Below are 22,642 nucleotides of genomic sequence, written 5' to 3'. Positions count from 1 at the left end.
TTGATCGTGGAAGATGCGTTCCGGACATGGCCGCAATAAGCAAAATACCTAAATCAATGGTGGATTTAAAAAAAAACACTTTATAATCCTAAAAGATGTTTTATTTAAAAAATAATCATGAAATAACAGTGTCATGAAATATAATTTTTTTTTCCACTTTCCACTACAAAAAAGAATCTGATTACCTTGTTTAGCCTCTCTACGTTTATTATGTAAAATTTCTCTACAATCGTCAAATAATCCATTACAACAACACTTTACAGCACTCACTCGCTCATAATCTTCTAACTACACCAAAGTTGCCGTACAAGTGTTAAAAACCGCATTAACAAATTCAGGGTATAACACTGGTTTCGCAATCACCGGGAATTACCTGTATTAAGCGTTAACTAACCCTTTACCGGCAGACCATCATATATATATGTTATTTTCGGGAGAGTAATTATAATAAGGAGAAGCTTTATAAGATTTTGAAAATTTGCTTTGTAACATAGACATCAATTGATCTGTTTTATTTTAATAAATAATATTCAGTACCTACATTGCATTATTGATTTTTCTATTCTTAACATCATTATGCCAGGATAGAATTGATATTGATGGACAAGGATGATAAAAATATATATCTAGAACAAGACAATAATGACACAATAAAAGAATATTAAAATAATTTATTTTGCAATGCAGAGTTAAAAATAAATATTTTCAAGTTTATTGGTAAGGTTTTGTGTGGTGCGGTCTATGGGAAAAACATATTGAATCTTAGATGCTTATTCTCAAAATAGTGGATGTATTACGTACATTTGTATGAGTAGGGCGGTTAAGAAAGAAAAGAGGGCCAACAAATACAACTTATATGGACCCTCTGTGGGTATTTGATGATTCATTCCAAAAAAATATTATTCATTGAAGTTAAGGGCTCCCACTACTCACAGATTGTCAAATTTTGAAAGGTTCGTGGAACACATTTTTTAAAATTATCTTTTAGTCTTGAGCCCCATGGTATGATCCAAATATTCGAAAAATAGTTTAGTGTCTGCTTTCGGGTACGGCTTTAAGATAGAGAAGTCTACATTTTGTAAAGTATCCGCGAGAGTATCACATGTGCAATAGTACAAGTGCCCATCTATTTGCAGCTGCTCCGCTATTTCAATTTGATGGTTATCCATTAAACTGGTGTTAATTACAACCAAGAGAGGTTTATTTAAATCTAAAACTTCTAGACACGTTCCAGCTCCGGCGTGGCTTATTACTAAATCAGCATTTTTCATGTCTTCCATAAGATTATCTTTAAATTTGTAGATTGTTACGTCAATGCCGGCTGCAGAAAAGTTTGTGGAGTTGTTTGGACTATTTCCAACTTGGACAGTAAGTTTTGAATATCCAAGATTTTTTAGAACCTTCAAAGTGTTTGTATTCATAATTGTGTCGCATAGCTCGTCAAATTTTGTTGTACCCACTGTTACAAATACGTTTTTAGTCATGATTGACTGTAGGTTTGCGTCGTAAATTCTGTGAAACCTATTTAATTAATTTGTCTAGGTTTACAACATAAATCAACTTAAAAGAACGCGATATCTTTCGATATTACTAGAAACTTGACAGCTGTTGACATGTTGACAATAGCTGTCAAATTTCTTTCAAATATTCGCACAAACTATAAAAACGTGTAAGTTCAGAAGAAAACCCTAAAATAGTAAATATGAGACTGCGTTCAAAATTATCGTGCGATCACAAATATGTTCGGAACACTGATCAAATATCCAGATAAATATTTAATTATTCACTTATATATTTATTATAAACATTTAATATATTCACCCGTAATATAACGTCATGGAAAATGCATATAACTAATGCACCTTCAGTTATAACCCGAATTTTGCGAAAATTCAATTTTGTTCATAATGTTCATTCGCCTCATCATTGCATTTTCGTCCCACACATAAGGATACAATTAAATATTTTATCCACTCAAGTATTTTTTAAGTAATACAATAAAAATGGGTCACACAAACAAATTAAGCGAGCTGAAATCAAATGGTGAAAACCGCAATTTTTTACTAAATTTTATGATGGAGCTTTATTTTTTAAATATATTTTTAAATAATTCACGTGAGCCTTATAAATATCTGATGCACAAGTACATATTTTCGTGGTTCCTTGTATTTTTCAAAAATATATAACAAACTTATACCAATTTATTTCGAAAGCATAATATTAATAGATGAGATATACTTTTTTTTATTATTTGGTGCTTTTGGATACACGAACTTGTCAATCCATATTTAATCTCTGTGTGGATCATATGGAATCCACAAAATGCTTTCAGACTTTTCTGTCAACTTTTAGCTTCTTTGCGTCCTTCCAAGTCGGTCCCGCATCCCGCAGCTCAGAAAAATAATGGAATTTAAGATTAATAGATAAATGGAGTTTAATATTTCATTTTCTTGTCATTGGAAAAAATGGTATTGTCTTATATATGTATTGATATTTTTTCTCGTTTAAGTTTTCCACGTAGCAAGTGACCTTTTAACGACATTAACCATTCAGCTTTCGTGCTGAAATTTCTAGCACACAACCCTTATTTCTTCACTCGCGTTTAATAATAGCATTTATCACACGTGTGTTTTGTTCTAATAACATAGAAATGACGCTCAATAACAATAAATACAGATTGATAATAATGAAAATGGCTCACACCTGTGTCCTTTTAATAATGAACGATACTTTATATATCAAAGAAAATGACGTGTATCGGTCATAATTCCTTAGTTTTGGACGAAGCGAAGGATGAAATGTTTGGACGGGTTTGTAATTCTATTAGGAGTGTTCGTAAACTGTATATATGGAGCCGAAGATTTTCCATCTTTGATATCAGCTAATGCATCCATCGGTAATTTTGCTCTTTTAAATATACTGAGGGTTTAAATATAATGTGGTCTAAGATCAGCTAAAAAGCTGATGCTCGGTAACCATATCAATCATCAGTGCACTAGAAATATTATATGAGATGATGTTTTTTCATTGATGTGAATAATTTATTTACAGCTATCGTACTTGATAGGGACTACTTAGGAGATGAATATTTGCCAACGCTGGAGAGTATTAAGGAATATATGAAGGAACTGACCAGAGAAGAACTGAAACACGGCGGAGTCAATGTTCATTATTATTCTTGGACGAGTATCACATTAAAAAGCGGTAACTTTTATTTATATAAAGGATACATTATTTATTTAAATACACCATACATAATCCTAACACATCATTGGGCAAATCCAGATTACATATTTTTTATTTCCCTTCCAATATCGGTTGACGGGCAAATATACATATATCGCTCACTCCTTTCAAGAACGTCATAAATCAAAAAACTTGATTTTTCAGGAGAACGTTTTTAAAGTTTAAAAATATAATACAATGTATTAAAAATAAATATCAAGCCACTTATTGAAGTTTTTACTGTGCAACAGATCTTTTAAGGTAAAACCTGAAGGTTTTTTCTCCATTTGAAAAATATTCAGTTTATTAAAAAAAAAAATTATACACTACCTTTTCTTCAAAATGCAAAAACAACACTTTCTGCCCTGTAGCGGGTAAATATTTAGTTAAAAATATGCCGCTTTTGCTGGGATATAGTACATTTTTTGGGCATTCCGAAAACATGCACACCTGAAAATTGACGATTTTTGATTTATGACGTTCTTGAAAGGAGTGAGCGATATATAGATTTATTTTTTATTTTTAATCAAAAGTTAATATTATTAATCTATTCATAAGCAAGAATATATTATACATAAAATACACTTAATAATCATTTTTCTTTAATAAATATTCGTCTAAATATCAAAACACTGTTGTTTTCAAATTTAAAATTGAGCTACATATATAAACGCTTGAGAGCCGTACTCAGCTAGGCGACCTTTTTTTACGAATTTTACCAGAAAATGCAGAATATAACGGTCCATCTTTCTAAACAAAAATCTGGCGAATGAGGTGTCATTTGTTGCTGCAAACCAATCCACAGGATTGAGAGAGAGAGAGAGAGAGAGAGAGAGAGAGAGAGAGAGAGAGAGAGAGATGTCTATGGCGAGGAATGGAAAGCGTTAACCTTTCATTGCATGATTTTTTATTTAAATTTAAAAAAATGTATTGTATCTTACTCGAGGTATTCAAAAAAATAATGGAAAGCTTTTAACAAGGAAAAATTAAGAAAATACTTGTATATATCAAATTGGCAACAGCATGCTATGGTTATTCTTATGAGAAATAGAATTTTCTTTTGTACAATTTTTTTTATACAAATGTATGTATAAATTTATATGGTGTAATTAAAATACTATTTCAATATCATTTTTATACAACGAATGGTTGTTTATATTTTTTAATGAACGTTTGAACATTAACTTTTGGCAATGAAACAAATTTGATATGCGATGCAGCGAAGGGTTGAATATTTTTTTAACCCTTTCAATGCCGAAGGTATTAATATGGCCGTACCCAGCAGGCTGTGATTTTTTCAACAAAATTAAAACTTAAAAAAAATAAAAAATTGTATACAGATAAAAAGGATATTATGAAAACTTGCCAAATATATACACCGTGTGGCATTTGAGCTACCATTTGCTCAGAAAAAACACCGTTCAAATATTCACAAAATGTCAGGGTTGTCACAACTTGATACAGAAAACACATTTACAAAATATATTTAATACGTTTATAAAATATATTTATTAATTGTTAAATGTTAACTTAGATTACAAATTCCAATAAATGTAAATGTTGCACGAAAATGTAGTCGGTAAAAAAAACTGTAGTCGGTAATCCTGTATCAGAGATAATTGACTGTAAGTGAAAGCTTTTATTAAAAAGATTACTGTAACTTTGATAATATCAGTAAATTGTAATATTTTAATATTTCTTGATCTTCCTAAGAGATGTCTCTATATATTCTAATTAAAAATATATCGCAATTGGATTTGATATTGGCTTGCGACAGCTCAAAGAAGAGCGTGTTTACGCGCTCATTTTGTATGGCCGGCCTGGCGAGCGCAGAATTGGAGAGCGCGTTAACGCGCTCGTGGCAGCGAACCGGTGAATGGTGAAATCAAACCGATATGTTAATAATATACTTGTTGATTGATTGATAGACTTGACCGCGATCCTGAGCGTGGCGTCCTGCCGCGCCACGTGGCGGCTGCACGCGGCGGCGCGGGCGGAGCGCGTGGCGCTGCTGGCCGTGACGGCGGCCGACTGCCCGCGCCTGCCGCGCGGCGGCGCGCTCGCCGTGCCGCTCGTGGCGCGCGGCCAGGAGCTGCCGCAGCTGGCGCTCGACGTGCGCTCGCGCCGCGCCTTCGGCTGGAAGGCGGCCGTCGTGCTGCACGACGACACCCTCAGTGAGGCGCTCTATTCACTTCTTTACGGTGCTATGGACGTGTGGAACGGGAGAACATGTATGACTAGATGCATGGATGTGAAGGAAGCGAGCAGTATGAGCAGCGAGAGATATGTCAGGACAGTAGGTGTGGAGTACCATCCTCTCTGCCTACCTAAGGTCTGTCAGGAAGCCTAGATGCTTCTGTATCAGATCTGGGAATGCGGTGGAACAGCTTTCAATGCTTCTTTAAATATCCTTTAGGAATTTTCAGTCCTCTTTATCATCTTTTTACTGCTATGTATTTTATCATAATTATCAAGGGAAAATCTTAAAATATCCTCCTCCGTAGTGAAATTATCAGCACGCTCAGCTACCCTACTGGAGGTCCCGGGTTCGATTCCCAGTGCGATTTCCAGTTCGATCCCCTGGCTTCACGCAACTATTGTCGCATTACTTTTAATCCGAAAAATTAATCAAATAAATTCCCCAATATAGTTATTATTATACATGTAAAAATTATTGGGATGTTTGAAATAGTCATTTTAATAACTATGAATTCCCTCATTTCCCCATAACTGACCGGCAAGTTGTCTGTCACTTTGGGCATATCCAAACCCGGGACATATACCCGTGAACCTTTTCCTGTTAGAATCTGTGGGCAAGAAGATGTTACTGAGAACGAAATCACGAAAAATACATCATAAAATATTTGTAACACATGATCTTCCCCAAACAAAATAAAAAATCATAACTAACAGCGTCGAATATTCTTACCACGACATGGCCTCAGATAGCGCTGGGGCCTTTTCGGAGCGATGGTTCTAAGACCGGCACACTTGCAATGGATGATAGTTCAACTTTGAATAATTTATTCGCAAAGTGCATTCACAGGTGAATAATCGTGTCAGGGCCGGTCAATCTACGTAGGAATGTATCTTGTGAGCAAAGTGCAGAACATAGTTTATCGCGCTTCATGCGTCGACATCGGGAGACAAATCCATTGGGCTCAATTTTTTTTCAGGACCTTCCAGATTATCTCATTGCATGATTTGCAACATATTTAAAAAAAAAATACACATAGTTTATACCTTAAAATATTTGTACAAGTTTTTTTTATAGAAATCTATGGATATTTATGAGACAGAATTTCAAAATAAAGAGACATGAATTTAATATTTAACGTTTTCACATTCTCTCTCTCGTTCGTTATTCCATATTATCTAAACATGGAGAGGCTTTTAACTATTTTCTTCATAATTTTGAGAAAAATAAGATATTTTTTTTACTTATTTTACAAAAGCTTTGTAAGAAGAAAATAATTTACAGAAAATGAAATTCCGTTTTCAAGTTTAAGAAAAAGAAAATAATATAAGAGTTTCTGCTTAATAAAAAGCTTCTTTACATCTCACCAATAGATGTCTCTAGTGAAGTTCTAGTGATTCAAGAACAAGGTTTCTAAATTGGTTCATATATATAGAACTTCCATGAATTTGAGTAGTGTGGTTGTCAATAATGGGTAGAATTGGTGAATGTTACACGTGTGTAAAGTGATCACTTAAACCAGCCTATGACGGTCGTCAGCCCCGTAAATGCCCAGACTTCCATATTCATCTTCATCTTTGATGAGATGTCAAAAAAAAATAATAAAAAGATATTGAAAAAAGAATAAAACAAAAGCCTTAAGAAAATAGAACGACGAGGATCTAAACCGATTTTTTTTACCGAATTAAAGTAAAGTTAAAGTTTTTTTTACATTTTGTAGTAAAACGTTAACTGTGTGAAATCCAGCCCCTGAAAAAAATCACAAAAAATTGTGATATTTATTTATTTTTAGAGGTACATCAAAATCAATAATTTGTACACAATATAAGCCGTTCTTCTCAACAATTTTCCAAATGTGACTCTCGAACTTGCAGCTTATCATCATGCTATATTGTATAATAACATTACATTATCTTGGCAATTTATGTAAAAAGCTCTTATTTATAAATAATAAAAATTTACGCTCAGTTTATTTATGAACTTATGGGTTTATTTCACCGCCAATACGGTGTACTGTTAAAAATGCATTTTTGGAGCGCAGATCGTGATATGGTGAGTCGCGTGGTAACAGCAATGACTCAAGAAATTGGAGACAAATCTGTTTCATCAATTGCTGTATCTGTTTTCAAGATGAAACACGAAAACGACAATTTAGAACGCAGAAAGGAAATATCCACCACCCTCTCTAAACTAAGACTAAAATTTACGGGTAAGGTTTTGTATATAATTAAGAAAAAATACAATAATTGAAAACTTCGCTGGTATTTTAATAAAATCTTATTTTGTCTGACGCAATTAGTTGCTTTATTCTCTGATACACATGAATCTGTAACAAATTGATTGATAACTTACGCTGTTTTAATTGTAGGAGAAAATTTTGCTGTAGTCGTGACCACCGATGTAATGCTGTCAGTACTGGAAGTAGCCAAGTCTATGGGGATGGTCCACCCTAAGGCTCAATGGCTGTATTTTATATCAGATACTGATGGCACAAAAGACAATTTAACCAGTATAGCTGATCAGATGGGAGAAGGACAAAATATCGCCATTATTTACAACGTTACTAGAGATGAACCGTCTTGTAAGGTAATTTCGTTTACTTGGTACCAGTGATTTTTTTTTATGTTTCCCTTATATACTTTTCGCGGAAACTAATATATCGTGGGAGCTTTTCAGTGGAAAGTACCTTTGTGGGAATGCGTGTTCATTTTTTTCAGGAGAGTGTACTACTACTCATTCTGAGTATCAGCGAATGATGTTTTCTGTGAGCCCAAAAAAATCTTATATACGCTAGGTACTTTTACTCAACAGTGTAACGCCATCCGAGGTTAACAAATGAGTGGAACACGACACATGAGCCTGTTAACATTTACCCTAAAATGTTTATATTGGAATGAAAACTTCATACTAAACAAACAAGTCAGGCCGGTCTTCACCCCCTGTATTCTACAAGATGAGGTCTTCGTAATGGTAAAAATTAACGTAACATTTTCACATGTTTTCAGAGCGGGTTGATCTGCCAATGTCGGGAATTATTAAGAGGTTTTGTGTTAGCACTTGATGGCGCCATCCAAGATGAAGTTCAGATGGCAGCTCAAGTATCAGATGAAGAGTGGGAAGCCATCAGACCAAACAAACAGAAAAGAGGCATATCACTCGTAGAACAAGTGGAGGTTAGAAGCACACATCATGTATATAATACTCAATATTAATTTTGTTTTCTAAGATTATAGCTAAATCGAAATGAATGTTATATATAATATCTATCCAATAGTTTAATATGTTTGAGTATTTTTTGGCCTATCTATCCACACTTTGTCTACAATCCTTTAATCATGTAACAGGCGGCGCAGACACTAAAGAAATGTTGTGTTAACCAGAACTATAGATTAAAGACAGTCGTGATGAAGAGCTCCATCAAAAGGGAACATACTATTAAAGGCCGGACTCTCATTTCCCCCGGAAGTTATAAGGATGGTCCAGAATCGTTCCAGATGGTGATAGGCCATCCACAGCACATATAACAAGCAAAGAGATCATCTTCCTGAGCCACGCAGATATATACCAGAATATAAAATATTACACATCTACATAAATATACTTATATGACGTTGTAAATTAATTGAGTTTCTCTTTCTTAGATATACCTGACCTCGAATAGTATATGTAACAACTGCACGTCTTGGAGAATTCGATCGTCCGATACTTGGGGGACATTTTTTCAAAAGAAGACAAATACTTCGAAAAATGCCAATTTACTTCAGGTGAGTTTCACGTCAGAAAAACATTTTTTATTACCAAATATGGTATACCTATGGAAGCTTTTGAAATAAAATAGCATCATGAACTGGACAAATAATAAGCCCAAAAGAAGTCAAATTACGTAATGATTAATACATAAAGCGAAGACATCATTCAATATAAAAATAATAAAAACAATAAACACTGTTTTAAGTACACAGAAAAACAATTTTAGTGAAATTAAGAGTCCAAAAAGGAAACAAAATACACAAAAGTTATGTCAAATGACAGTAAAAAGCCTGATGTTTCAAAGTGCGCGTACAGATAATCAATCAGTTGTGATTATCAACGAATAAACTATTTTTATATCACTTAATTTTTTTTAAACTTTTCAATGTGTTCAGAATCTTTATTATGGTTGTCTTTATCCGATAGTATTATATTACTGTGTATCTTATTAATGTTTTTTTCTAACTTGATACAGGTGGGATATTGGAGGCCAGTGGATGGGCTGAGAATGGAAGATGAAATGTTTCCTCATGTGGAGCACGGATTCAGGGGAAGACATTTGCCTATAGTCGCCATTCATGTGAGAATACCAATTTTTACAAGATTGGATATTTTATATATTAGCTATAAAATATCTACAATACTCGGATTAGTAGTTATATTATATGTAGGAAAAGTTTAAATTGAACACTTTCACATTTCTTTTTGCAGAATCCGCCGTGGTCTTTCCTAACAATGAACGAGTCTGGTGGACTTTCGGGAGAACACAGGGGTCTTGTATTCGACATTGTCAACGAACTGTCTAAAAATTTGAATTTTTCGTGAGTGTAGTAAAAATATATACTCAGCTGGGATAAATAACGTATTATCGTAAATACGTATGAAATTTGATTTGATTCCTTTTTCAGGTATTCTGTAATATTGCCCGAACAGATGGATGAGTTTTCGAACGACACCTATGAAGGACATTATATGGTAAATATTAAATATCAACTATCCCTCAACTAAGTACAAAATATTATCATTAAACATAACTGCCCACTATACTATTTAACACAAAATATATATTCTGCGAAGTGCCTAAAACCATTGAATAATTAGTTTTGATCGTCTAAAAAATACCCACAGAATTGTATAAAGAACAGACAGATATGTTTGTTCGAGTTGGTAAAATATTATATTTAGTTACAGAGTTCTGATCCTGAAGAACGACGAAAGGCTTCTATCGAGCAGGCCATTAGGATCCTAGAGACGCGCGGAGTGCTGCTGGCCGCTAGCGCCTTCACTGTAACACAAGACAGGAAGAACAGAGTGAACTTTACCATGCCAGTCAGCGTGCAGCCTTATGCCTTCCTGGTAGCGAGACCCAGAGAGCTTAGTCGGGTTCTGCTGTTCATGGCACCTTTTGCATTTGATGTAATAACATTTTTTTCGAAAAAAAATATTTGTGTTCTTATGATATACACAAATATTTTGATTTAATACTATTTTCTGGTGAGCCTAAGCGGCTTATGTTTGAAAATGAGAACCAAGTTGTAGCAGAGTGGGGGTCAAACCTAGAACCTTTTACTCAAAGCCATGGGATCACAATCTGACTCGATTATATATCGATATATATTTTTCCAATACAATATTTAGATAAATATATGATATTACTATGGAAAACACTGTTAAACACCCTTTACTACTGTTGTGGTCAGCCTAAGTGGATATCGTTTTTCTAAGAGGGGACAAACTACGTCTGTAATTTAATATATACACTCTCGCCACAAAACGACAGTTACTTCTAGAACGCGTTTCTAAAGCGCGTTTGAAAGCACGGGATCTTTTTTTTTAGGTTAGTTTAGTGTCCATCATGCCATGGACACTAAACTGATACTTTTCCTTCGGCTATTCCGTCATCGCAACTCAGCGTGCATTCAGAAAACAATTCAATATCGCGCCTGCAGGTCGTGTGACTAATCGTAAATTGAGTTTTATATCACGTATCATACATTACAATGTGGGTAGACATGTTCAGTGATACTGGTAATTTGAAGAAGAAACAAGATGGACTGAACCACCAGGATGCCTGAAAACGTCGTCATATCCGTTTCTTCCAGTTTTTTATACCCAAACTCAAAGAAAGAGATGTATTGGATATGTGGTTCCAATTGGATGATGCAACGACTCACGCGACATGATTTTTCATTTTTTTTGCCGGAACATCTTCTTGAAGGGTGCATCTCTTTTAGGGGCGAACTTAAGATGCCAGCGCGATCCCCAGATTTAGCTTCCTGTGACCATTTTCTTCGCAGCTAACCTAAAATATTGATTTACCAATCTTCCAAAGGCTCTTGGTTAGCTGAAGGAGAATATTATTGCTGCTAATCCAAAATAGGCACAGATATGCTGGAAAAACCTGACAGAAAATTCGAAATAAATCGCCTATCTTAGCGTATTGACGAGAACAGTAGCAATCTTCGAGATGTCGTTTTTAAAACTAAATCAAATAAACTTAAAATATGCCCCTATATATAAAAAAATTTAGTCCATATCGACAATACTTTTTGTGTTATGATTTTTTAAAATAAGGAAGTGACCACGCCCCACCCTGTATATTGGATTTTTTTAATAAATGCAAAAAGAATCCTTTTGTTTGTAGAGTATATCAAATCCGGTATTTCTCCCTAATGAAAATAGACATGAAAATATTCGAATAACCAGGCAGCTTTTACGACAGGGAGCCTAGTTTTGGTGCATTATCTCCTAGAGTAGTTCCCTCTTGGTGTCAGATGAGTCCATTATTGGGTGATAAATTCTATCACAACTACATCACCGAACTAGGTATGCTGACCGAGTGTATCTACTCCGAACGTCTCAGGAATGAAAATGCAAGTCTAAATAGAAATGTTAAAATACATAATAATTAAATTTTCTTTTCAGACGTGGCTTTGTCTGGGATTTTCTGTAATCCTGATGGGACCGGCTCTATTTATTGTCCACCATCTGAGTCCTTTCTATGACGAGAGCGTCAATGTTAAAAGAGGAGGATTAGCCACTTTACATAACTGCCTTTGGTACATGTATGGCGCTTTGCTACAACAAGGTTTGTGATAATGTTAAACCTAATCAAATATGAATGTGTCATCAATCATCTAGTGTGCATACCATTTTTTTATATTAAAAATTGAAACCAATAGGTTTTCATTTTAATTTTATAACACAAAATATAATTTCCTTGTAAAACAACACATGCGTAAGGCGAACTTCAGGGAAATACATAAACTATACATAGAAAAGCAAAGTGGACTCCTTTAGTGGACCACAATGGTGATATCCATTGATGATAGAGTTATCTTCATTTGCATGTCTTATTGTCAGGTGGTATGTACCTTCCCCAAGCCGATAGCGGGCGCCTGGTTGTAGGCACATGGTGGCTAGTAGTGCTAGTGGTCGTGACCACGTATTGCGGGAATCTGGTGGCCTTCCTCACGTTCCCCCGCCAGGAGGCTCCGGTCACCACCGTGCGAGAGCTGCTCGACCACTCCTCGACCCTCACCTGGAGCATGCGCAAGGGCACCTTCCTGGAGGACTCTCTCAAGGTAACCTTTCTCATCCTTCTACTAAAGGCGTGCATTACCGGTTATCAAAAGTATGCAACGATATTATTATAACGATATTTGTCGAGGTGATACATTTATCACCTTACATACATTTGTATTAGTATATAAAATATATTATTTTTTTAAATAATAAATGTATGGTAAGGGTGGACATGGGTGAAAATAAAAACGAATTAAATGAATCCAGATCCTGAATATGAGCATGTTTTTGGTTGGTTGGAAGATATTGCTTTTTAGCAGTAAGCCCGCCAATGTAATTATTTATTTTCTGTACATGAAGTTTAAATAAGTAAATAAATGTTTTTGCACAGAAAGGAAAAAGCCCGTCTCCCAAGTGTAGTTGTTTGGCTACCATTCTAGAGTTCCCGGGTTCAATTCTCAGGGAGGCTTAAATGAATATAAATGATTTTTGACAATTATATTTATTGAATCCCCATGCATTGATACTCAAAACGCCGGACGGGTCAATTTGCCTTCGTGTAATTAATAATCAACACAACAGAGTGTAATGTTAGATTACTTCGTAAGAAGAAGAAGTAGAGGACGGTGTAGTAATTGTTCAGTTGTTGTGTCGCAGGAGATAGACGAGAAGAAATTCAAAGCACTCTACTCCGGAGCCATCATGCACCATGGTGAGACGTCAGAGACGATAGATCTAGTCCGACAAGGGAGACACGCTCTTCTGGACTGGAAAATCAACCTCCAGTATATAATGAAGAAGGAATTTTTGCAGAATGACAGATGTGACTTCGCCTTAAGTAAGAGCATTTTATTTCCCTTTTTCTATTTGAACGGAAAAGTAATACGAATGTACACCAATTAGAGAACCTTAACTTTTTTTTTATATTTGCTTCTATAACGTAACGAGTTTTGTAAAAACAACTGGCTACATAACAGCATCACGTATATTTAAAACTATTGTTACAATATTTCCAATACAGGTATTCAAAATATTGCACGCAAATACTCTATCAAAATATTAAATATACTTTTGATTCAGCCGATGACATGTCGTAGGTAAGCCAAATTACAGCCCAGACCTTCAAATTCCCCCTAAAAAAATATTTCCAGTCTTTTTTATCTCTGTTGCAACACATAATATTTTAAAATAAATATCTACTCGGTTGTTTTTTCGTTTCTTAATTAAAATCTCTCTTTAAATATTATTTTTTACCTAGCACCGATGGCTTTCTGATAGTCAACACGGATAAAGGGGTTTCGGATTAGTTTTGTATTGGAATATTGTAGAGTAAAAAAATATTTTCATTTATTTATATTATTTAAGAAATATGCGACATATAATGTCGGGTTAAACTCGACACTAACAACATAATTATTGAAAAATTGAAATTGAAATTTTTTTACAAAATACATATTTAAATAATACAAAATAGTTGGTAAATATACAATACATTTCAAATATAACGTTTCTACCTCTCTAATAAAGTAGATACTTGTGTTTACAGAGGGAGTTCGTTTTACAAACATATATTTTTTTAAACAAAGTAAATTAAAATTAAAATTAAAAATAAACAAAGTAAATTAAAAATTTAAAAAAATATTCTTTGGTATGGAGTCTAGGTAGGGGTGAGTCTTATATGTTTTTTTTATTTATTTTAATTTTAATGATTTGATAATTTTCTATAGATTTTAAGTTTTCCAATAAATAAATACTATATCGAACCACACTTGACACAGGAGTGGTAAGGGTTAAAATAATCAACAAACCAAAAAGTACCATAAAACATTCGTTTCGTAGATTTACAAGTAATTTTACTTTGCGTGAGTTTATTTCATAGATCCAAAATCACACAATGTACCAATTACTAATTAGTTTCAATTGTATTTTAGGCACAGAGGAGTTTGTAGATGAACACATTGCCATCGCTCTTGGAAAGAACAGTCCATATCTCGCCATGATCAACGAAGAGTAAGAATCTTGAAAGCAACATCTGTCTGTTTTTAAGTACAGTGAAACCTCTATCTATCGTTTTTAAAGGGACCTATTAAAATAATCTATGAATGCGAGATTAAGAGGTCAATGCGCAAATAAATACGACCGAGTAAAGATACCGTCCTCCCAATCTGCATAACCATTCGTAGGCTAAAATTCTAAGAAGAATACATGTTTCAGATGCAAATGTTTTTATTTAAAAAAATACAAACCTGAATAGAATTTTAAAAAATACTTTTGTTTTTTAAGTGTTTTATTTTCGTAAGTCAATAGTATATTTTCGGCTTTGCAAATAGTATTTTTTTCAGCATCGGTTATTGAATGTGCGTTGTAGAAAATTTTCTTTCAAAGAGTGCACGCTTTTGGAAATGCAGGTACAGGCAGCGGCTCCTTTTCATTAATATCGACCTCTCCTGCTATCGGTTACCAAAGCTTTCGATAGTTTCTATCCCATACGTTGCCGTTGAATGTAAGAAAATTGGAAATAATGTAAAAAAACAAACAAAATGTATCAAATATGCAGCTTAATTCGAACGATAAATGCGGTAAATCGTGATAAAGAAACGATTGATGCGGTTTAGTTTAGTATGAAATTAAGTCGGGATAGAAGAAATAAACGACACATCCGGGAAAACGATTATTCGAGGAACGATAGAAAGAAGTTTCACTGTACATCATTTAAACTTGAATTTTTGCGTGATAATAAAATTGATTTACAGGATTAAACGCATGCACCAAGTTGGTTTAATAGAGAAATGGCTAAGTGAATACCTTCCCAATAGAGACCGCTGTTGGAATGTAGGAAAAGTTGCTGAAGTGAACAATCACACTGTCAACATGGACGATATGCAAGGATGCTTTTTTGTGTTGTTTTTGGGTAAGAAATTATCTTATCAAAAGTTCCAACCGTTTTCGTAGCTGTGTCTTAGGGAGATTGCCATGTTTACGGTCTGTACCCGGTCACGCGTTTCTGTGGCTCAGTAGGGTTAAATGGAAAAGAAAAATAAATACAGTACACGTTTCTTACTAACCTCAGTATCACTTGTCTATTATTTTTCGAAGTCTAAGTATTCTGCACATATTATTATTTATCAGCCCTTAAAAACTACTATCACCTTATTTTTGATATTTCACCATTTTGAGAGTTAAAAAACAGTAGAATCTCACTTCGTATACTTTAAATTAAATTTTGTATCAAGTTCAAATAAAAAGCGTTCTGTTTGATGAACACATTCATAAATTATACCTACCTACGTTAAGCGGTATAGGTACCTACGCATAGATACTGAAATCTATCAAACGGCACATTTTTAAAACATTTGAATATGGAACAATTCCTGACAAATAAATGAAGTGAGATTCTTCCGTCTCCAAAGTCGTTTGTGCGGTTATTGTATTTTTCGCTGACGTTATATACTTATGTACCTTTCATTATTTGAAAATTATTAAAAATACTGCCCAAAAAAAAGGATCTCTATCTACCATTTATTTTTTTATATCCTTGTTGGATTACGTCACCATTTATCATTTTGTATAACTAATTATCAGCTCCACCGAGACAATAAAATTAAAATTTATATTTGACTAAATAGTGATATCGTATATACTTACATACATATATTTATGTGGATGTAATTATGTCACAAAGTTGTATTTTGACTTTATATTTTCTGTATTCTCAAGTAAACAAGATAATTCTGTAAATATCAATGCCAACTTCTTTTCGTTCTTTGCTACCAATAATATTAACATAATAATATTGTCATACATATCTCAAATTATTTCCGCAATTATTTAAATCAAGGTAAAACGGTATCTTAATGTAAATTATATTTTTTACGTATCTTTAAAATGATCTTTGAACCAATAACGTATTCAATTTCAAAAAATTAAACACGATGATTCAGGTTTTATTTAAAACACGTTAAATTGTTAAAGCTCGGTAATTCGTAAAAATAAGTATTCCCTATTCGCCTATTCGCGTACTAACAGAGACATGACAAGCAGTAAAATACCTAAAATTGTATTAACTAATGTATTCAGCCACATAATCTCGTGCTAATTTAAGTAGGTACTTACCTGGCCGGACTCTAACCTAGCTGCGTACTAACGCGCACATATAGCCTAGTACTAACGTACCTATCGGCATACTAATTAACCTATAATTATCAGTATATATCGGTATACTAATTTTCCCGACAGACTATCGCACAATTGAGTTACATAAATGTCCTTTTTTTTACGAATTCGTATACGAAACAGACAGTGCATATTTTAAATTATATCATTTCTTTATTGTTTAATTTATCTCTATTTTTTCAGGTTTTTTGGGCGCCTTCTTCATAATATGTCTTGAATGGCTCTGCAGGAAATATTTTCAACGACTAGAAAAAAGGGCCGTTCGACCATTTGTCAACTGAAATTATTAAAGTTACACTTTTACTTCATTCTCTGTACTTAATTCTGAATAAAAAATAAAATGTTTAAAAATAATTTACCAAAAACAGTAATAAAAGAGTATTAAAAGAAGATTTATCAAAAAGTTCTATTAAAAGAATAAATGTATAAAATACGTTCTTTGCAAGCTTTGATTGACCTTTTTTAAAGAGACGAATAAATTGATTTACCATATTGCCGAACACTCTTTAATAAATACTATAAGTACAAGTATGTTAAAAAATAAAACCAAATTAATTTAGTATTTTGCCATACTTTACAACTGTCCATGTATTTACCACGGTAGTGGTAACATTTCTGATACTTTTTCTACATATTTATAATATTCTATTCCTGGCTGTCTTCTCATCCACACTCAAGTGGTACTAAGAGTACTGCAAACTCAATCGTGATTCAAAACGCAGAGAAATCTGACCGACACCTTAGTTTTATTGATAAATAGTAGAATATATTTGATTGAAAAATTTTAACTGCTTGCAGTCAAAAATTGCGAGTAGAAAAGGATTAATAAGTGATAAATTTATAATTATAAGTGTGTGTTATATTTTGTTTACTTTATTTGATTAGCGTAATTCTACGTTTTATCATACTCTACAGTCGTAGAATACTACCCAATAGGGTTGTATTTTATTAATATTTGTTAATAATTTAGTAAATGTTAGGTTTTGTGTGAAATAAAGAGAAACTGAATTTCTGTTGTGCAATTTTTATTTATTTATTTAAGCTTCATGTACATAAATGAAATGAGTACATTGGCGGGTGTTTATTGCTAAAAAGCAATATCTTCCAACCAACTATATAAATTAGTTAGTCTGTGCAACCAACCAGGGGGGGTCGACTCGTAAACGTCAGATTGTGCAAAAAACGACCAGAAATGACGAGACACACTAATACACTAACAAAAACACCAAAACGGGAACGAAAAATACGAGATACCAACAAGTTGTTCAAATATTTCAAATAAGTATAGACAAACTATGATTATAGACAATTCTCGATAGAAAAATAGAAATCCATATATGAAGAACTTGATAATATTGAGTATTATGCCAAAGTTAAAGTTAAATTTTGCGTATGAAGGTGTTGTTTTTCTTACTTGACACAACGCTCCCTTGAACTTCTGCAGCACCCCCCAAATGCAAAAAAATTAAAAACGCCTAGCCAGACTTCCAAAACGCCCACAAAGGGGCGCTGGCACCCACGTTAAGAAACATAACTTCAGAAAGTGGTGGGCACTCCTTCCGCCCTTTTAAAATATTGTATTTTCTAGAATTTTAAATATAATATAGTAATTTGAAAATTCTATTGTTTTTGTTTTTGTTGAAAAGCCTTATATTTATACATAGTTTGAGAAAATAATTTCAAAAAAGTTACCATTGCCATTTACCATTGTAAGGCTGAGTTGAGTAACCATTATTAATCGCCTGAACTCTTTTTATAAATGTCGCGTTTTAGCCGTGACCTTTCTATTTTTGTTTACACTGAAATAAATAAATTTAGAAAGTGAAATATCTTCTTTGTAATATTAATATTATAATTTTGAAAATATGTAATACAACAAATTTCAATATAAATACCATTTAACCTGAAAAATGAATGATAAATATTTCAGCGGGTGGATTTGACATTCAGCCGCGGCGAAGTCACGCCCAGCCGGGAGCTTAGTACTTCTAGCCGTTTACGTCACTTCCGGCCGCTGGCGAATATCACTTCCAGCCATAAAAAATCGAGGCAGTTGGCGGTCTTTATATAAATTAGTTAGTCTGTGCAACCAACTAAAAACAGACTAGTGATATTGGTCAAAACGTTTGATACCTTATATAGCTGTTTGCAATCAGAGGGCAGATAGTACTTAAACATTAAAAAAATATAAAAATTACAAATTGATGATAATAAGGCAGGCAAAGGTAGAGAGAAGAACTAAGGGATGGGGTTTGATGGACAGTAAGGATTCTATAATTTTTATTTGAAGCACTAACTTTGTGATTTTCCATTTCATAATTAAAATGTTATTTTGTTTTAAAATCACTATACATTTTTAGAGACCCTTATACTCTCTATAGACAGGCAAATGTTTTCGTGAATACATATGGAAAAACAACCGAATATTTCCTGGTACTAGCTCAATATAATTAATGTCCTATACGATACTAATGAGTTGTTATACTCGTATTTAATAAATTTATAATTTTGATATTTATTACAGCTCTAATGAAATCAAATTTAGTCCGCCTGCGTAGTGTAATGGTAAGCGCGTTTGTGAAGGTGTCGGGTTTGATTCCATGGGGGATCAAAATAAATACACATGATTTTTCATTATAATATTAATTTCATATACCCTGTTTATTAAATGAATATTGGCATGAAAAATCGTTTTAAATTGGAGTTCTCTTGATGTGAAAAAATTGTATTATTTATTAAAAACTAATTAAAAATACAGCACAATATATAGCGTATTTATTTAAATTCCGGAATTTAAAAAAAACTTATTCCCACAAAATTATATTCCCACTCTTCTATAAAGAACCCAAAGGTAGATTAATATTTCATAAAAAAATCATTTTGTAGAAAACTACCTACAATAATATGTAGGTATATACGAGTATATGTACAAACAATATTTTAAATCATAAAATAATTTACAACAATACTCATGTGACTAATAATTCAAGTAATATATTCTATTGCAATATATATATTTATATACATAGCAAGGGAACTATAAACTTGAAATATAAAATAATTTAATATATATTATGTATATAATGTAGGTACTAAAAGATGATGCAATTTAAACAAAATCTTACGTTTGATAAAACAGAGCTCTTCAACATTCAATGAAATGAGAATATTCAATTAACATGGTTAAAAAAATACAAATAAAATGTTTTGAAAAGAAATAAAAAGTATGATTTCAAAAAAATACATGCCTTTTTTCTCAAGGAAATTGTACACTTTCGCGGTAGCTTTCACTAGCTTATAAGAGTACGGGTTTGCAACGTCAAATGCATTGGCTATTTGATGCTATTCTCTTTTTCCTGTGTACTCTTCTTACTTCATTTCCATTCCCATATTACTATTGTCACTTCTTTCATTCTAAGCTCCCTCACCTTTGTCTGTATCCCAAATATATTCCACTTATGAATAAAAAAATGGAGCTAAGACAAACAATTCAGTTTACATTGCGTTGTTCAGATGTGGTGCCCTTTGCACCACTTGAACGGACAGAGGGCAGAAAAAGATCAATCTGTTTACTATTTTACTGATTAGAAATATAAAAATACTGTGAATTTACTGTCAATATAATTTAGAAGAAAAATAATTATGTTCCTAAATTAAAATTGCATTAAATTTATTATTCAGTAACTTAAATAAAAATATTATTCTTTTCATACATCATTGAAAATAAAATAAAAACGTCAAAGTAAATCATAATAAGGTAGGTATAGTATAGAGCAGGCATGGGGAACTTGCGGCCTTAAGGCCGCATGCGGCCTTTTGGCTATTCTAGTGCGGCCTTTTGACTGATGCCAATTTTTGTAAATAGGCATTTTTCCATATTTTTTTAATTGGATTTTTCATAATTTATATTGTGATATAATAAAAATATTTAGTTTATAGTAGGGGTGTCAAAGTTTTCTTTACTGCGGCCTCATGTTGAATGAGATAAGTGAATGTGGCCTTTTGAAATAGAAAGATTCCCCATGCCTGGTATAGAGTTTAGTTATGGATGCGAGCTCATAGATAATAGCTCGTAAATTTCCGATAGACATCAGCAATAGGTACTTACATTGCAACATTAACAAAGATGAACATTTTGCAAAGAAAAAATAAATTATATTCGGATTAATTATAATTATTTATGTTTTTTTTTATAAAATAAAACAAAAGACCGAAACAAATATGGCATGATCAAGGATTTCTAATACTTGATGTGGCCAGGTCAGGGGTCGGGATAATCGGCGTTATCTATGAGATTCATAAATATCAAAGAGGTGAAGATTGTTTGCAAAGACAGATTGGTATGGCGTTCTAGTAAAATTAAATATTAAAATTTTGTAGTAAAATTTCGTGAAAATATTTTATTAATAAGAATTTAGATAGGGAATGAAATTATTTTTTAGAACAAATTTAAAAAAAAATAGGAAAAAATATAAATATAAAAGAGGTTTGTAACGCCGAAGTCTTTGATTTGATATTTTTCTATTATATTAATTTTATTAAATACTTTTGTCACCCATTTACCATCAAATTATTTTTTCCCTAATTCCATGAGAATGCACATTTTTTTGGAATTATTTACCTAGCTTCCAAACGATTCAGTTATAAAAAGTAGGTAAAGTTTTACATGAAAATATAACAAAATTTTCTATTCTTTGATAAATACCTTTTATTTCACCGAAAATTGAAAGCTAGATAATAGATAATTTAACAAATAGATGTGAAACCTCTGATTCTAAGGCTCATCTTTATTACAACCGTTTTAAACAAGAAATTTATTTAGCACGTTTACAATACATGTTTAACATTATGTTAAATCCTTAGGTATCAGAAACTGCAACATACCTATTAAAAAAGTAGAAATTCTGGCCATTATAGGACGCAGCTTCCAAAACAATTGAAGCAACGCCAAAAAATATTATTCTAAACACTGTATCCAACATTAGAGGGCAATATTTCGAGATATATTAGGTATCTCAACACGAAATAGATACGAAACATCTTTTTATACGAGGGAATGTGGAAGTCTAAATGAAAACGATAATTTTTGGAAAGGTGACAAATTAATTTAAAAATAAACTAACTAACTAACTAACCATCACGCCGCTTCTCCGCAGGGGTAGGCAGAGAGAATAGAGCGCCACACCACTCTGTCCTTGCAAACATTCTTCGCCTCTTCCACGTTCATGCATCTCCTCATATATACCCGCCGATTGTTACGACTCCTAACCTGACCACTTTCAAATATTTGGCATACCTGATCGTGCCATGTTTTTCTCGGTCTTCCTCTGCTTCTTTTCCCACTAACATTCGCCGCATAAATTTGTTTTACCGTTCTTTCCTCACTCATTCGTTCTACATGTCCAAACCATCTCAACACACCTTTCTTAATTTTATCGATAATGCTTATCTCAGCTTTGCATTCCTTCCTTATTTCACTATTCGCACATCTATCATACATCGTTTTGTCGCAAATTCTTCTGAGAGATCGCATTTCGACTGCATTCAGTCTACTTTCATCCTTCGTTTGCCAACTCCATGTTTCACTTCTATACATTAGAGTTGGAACCAGGACTCCGTTGTGCACTGTCAGTTTAGCTTCCGCTTTCCATTTTTATTTGCTATAACTGATTTCAGTGCACCATTCACTTTGTTCGACGCATTCACTCTCCTTTCTATGTCTTTATCAATCTTTCGATCCCTAGAAAACATACTACCCAAATACACGAAATC

At 33.1% G+C, this 22,642-nt stretch overlaps 2 protein-coding genes across 2 annotated transcripts; one reads left to right on the top strand and one right to left on the bottom strand.

The window, feature by feature from the left end:
- Window positions 1-79: 79 nt before the first annotated feature.
- Window positions 80-1,631, bottom strand: Alg13 (Alg13 UDP-N-acetylglucosaminyltransferase subunit). The gene has a single exon (XM_088265661.1). It carries the CDS (start codon window positions 1,482-1,484, stop codon window positions 978-980), a length of 507 nt encoding a protein of 168 aa, XP_088121787.1. The 5' UTR covers window positions 1,485-1,631; the 3' UTR covers window positions 80-977.
- A 5,832-nt stretch (window positions 1,632-7,463) lies between these two features.
- On the top strand, window positions 7,464-17,844 carry Ir93a (Ionotropic receptor 93a). The gene is made up of 14 exons (XM_088265656.1): window positions 7,464-7,631; window positions 7,791-8,008; window positions 8,428-8,595; window positions 9,064-9,186; window positions 9,648-9,752; window positions 9,884-9,993; window positions 10,081-10,147; window positions 10,358-10,588; window positions 12,098-12,260; window positions 12,536-12,756; window positions 13,355-13,535; window positions 14,629-14,707; window positions 15,451-15,608; window positions 17,054-17,844. The coding sequence occupies exons 1-14, from the start codon at window positions 7,472-7,474 to the stop codon at window positions 17,149-17,151; spliced, it is 2,082 nt and encodes a 693-aa protein (XP_088121782.1). The 5' UTR covers window positions 7,464-7,471; the 3' UTR covers window positions 17,152-17,844.
- The last annotated feature ends 4,798 nt before the right edge of the window (window positions 17,845-22,642 follow it).

Source organism: Brachycentrus maculatus, unplaced genomic scaffold, assembly GCF_059751285.1.
Source record: "Brachycentrus maculatus isolate JH-2025_06_01 unplaced genomic scaffold, ASM5975128v1 h1tg000255l, whole genome shotgun sequence".
Lineage (NCBI taxonomy): Eukaryota > Metazoa > Arthropoda > Insecta > Trichoptera > Brachycentridae > Brachycentrus > Brachycentrus maculatus.
This window is presented reverse-complemented; position numbering and strand designations above follow the sequence as displayed.

Bases quoted from the DNA above. Each gene is read 5' to 3' on its own strand.
- Alg13 (XM_088265661.1), bottom strand. From the start codon at position 1,484: ATGACTAAAAACGTATTTGTAACAGTGGGTACAACAAAATTTGACGAG.
- Ir93a (XM_088265656.1), top strand. From the start codon at position 7,472: ATGGTGAGTCGCGTGGTAACAGCAATGACTCAAGAAATTGGAGACAAA. The intron at 10,148-10,357 runs GTAAATATTAAA...TATTATATTTAG, and splicing joins CCTATGAAGGACATTATATG to TTACAGAGTTCTGATCCTGA. The intron at 15,609-17,053 runs GTAAGAAATTAT...CTATTTTTTCAG, and splicing joins CTTTTTTGTGTTGTTTTTGG to GTTTTTTGGGCGCCTTCTTC.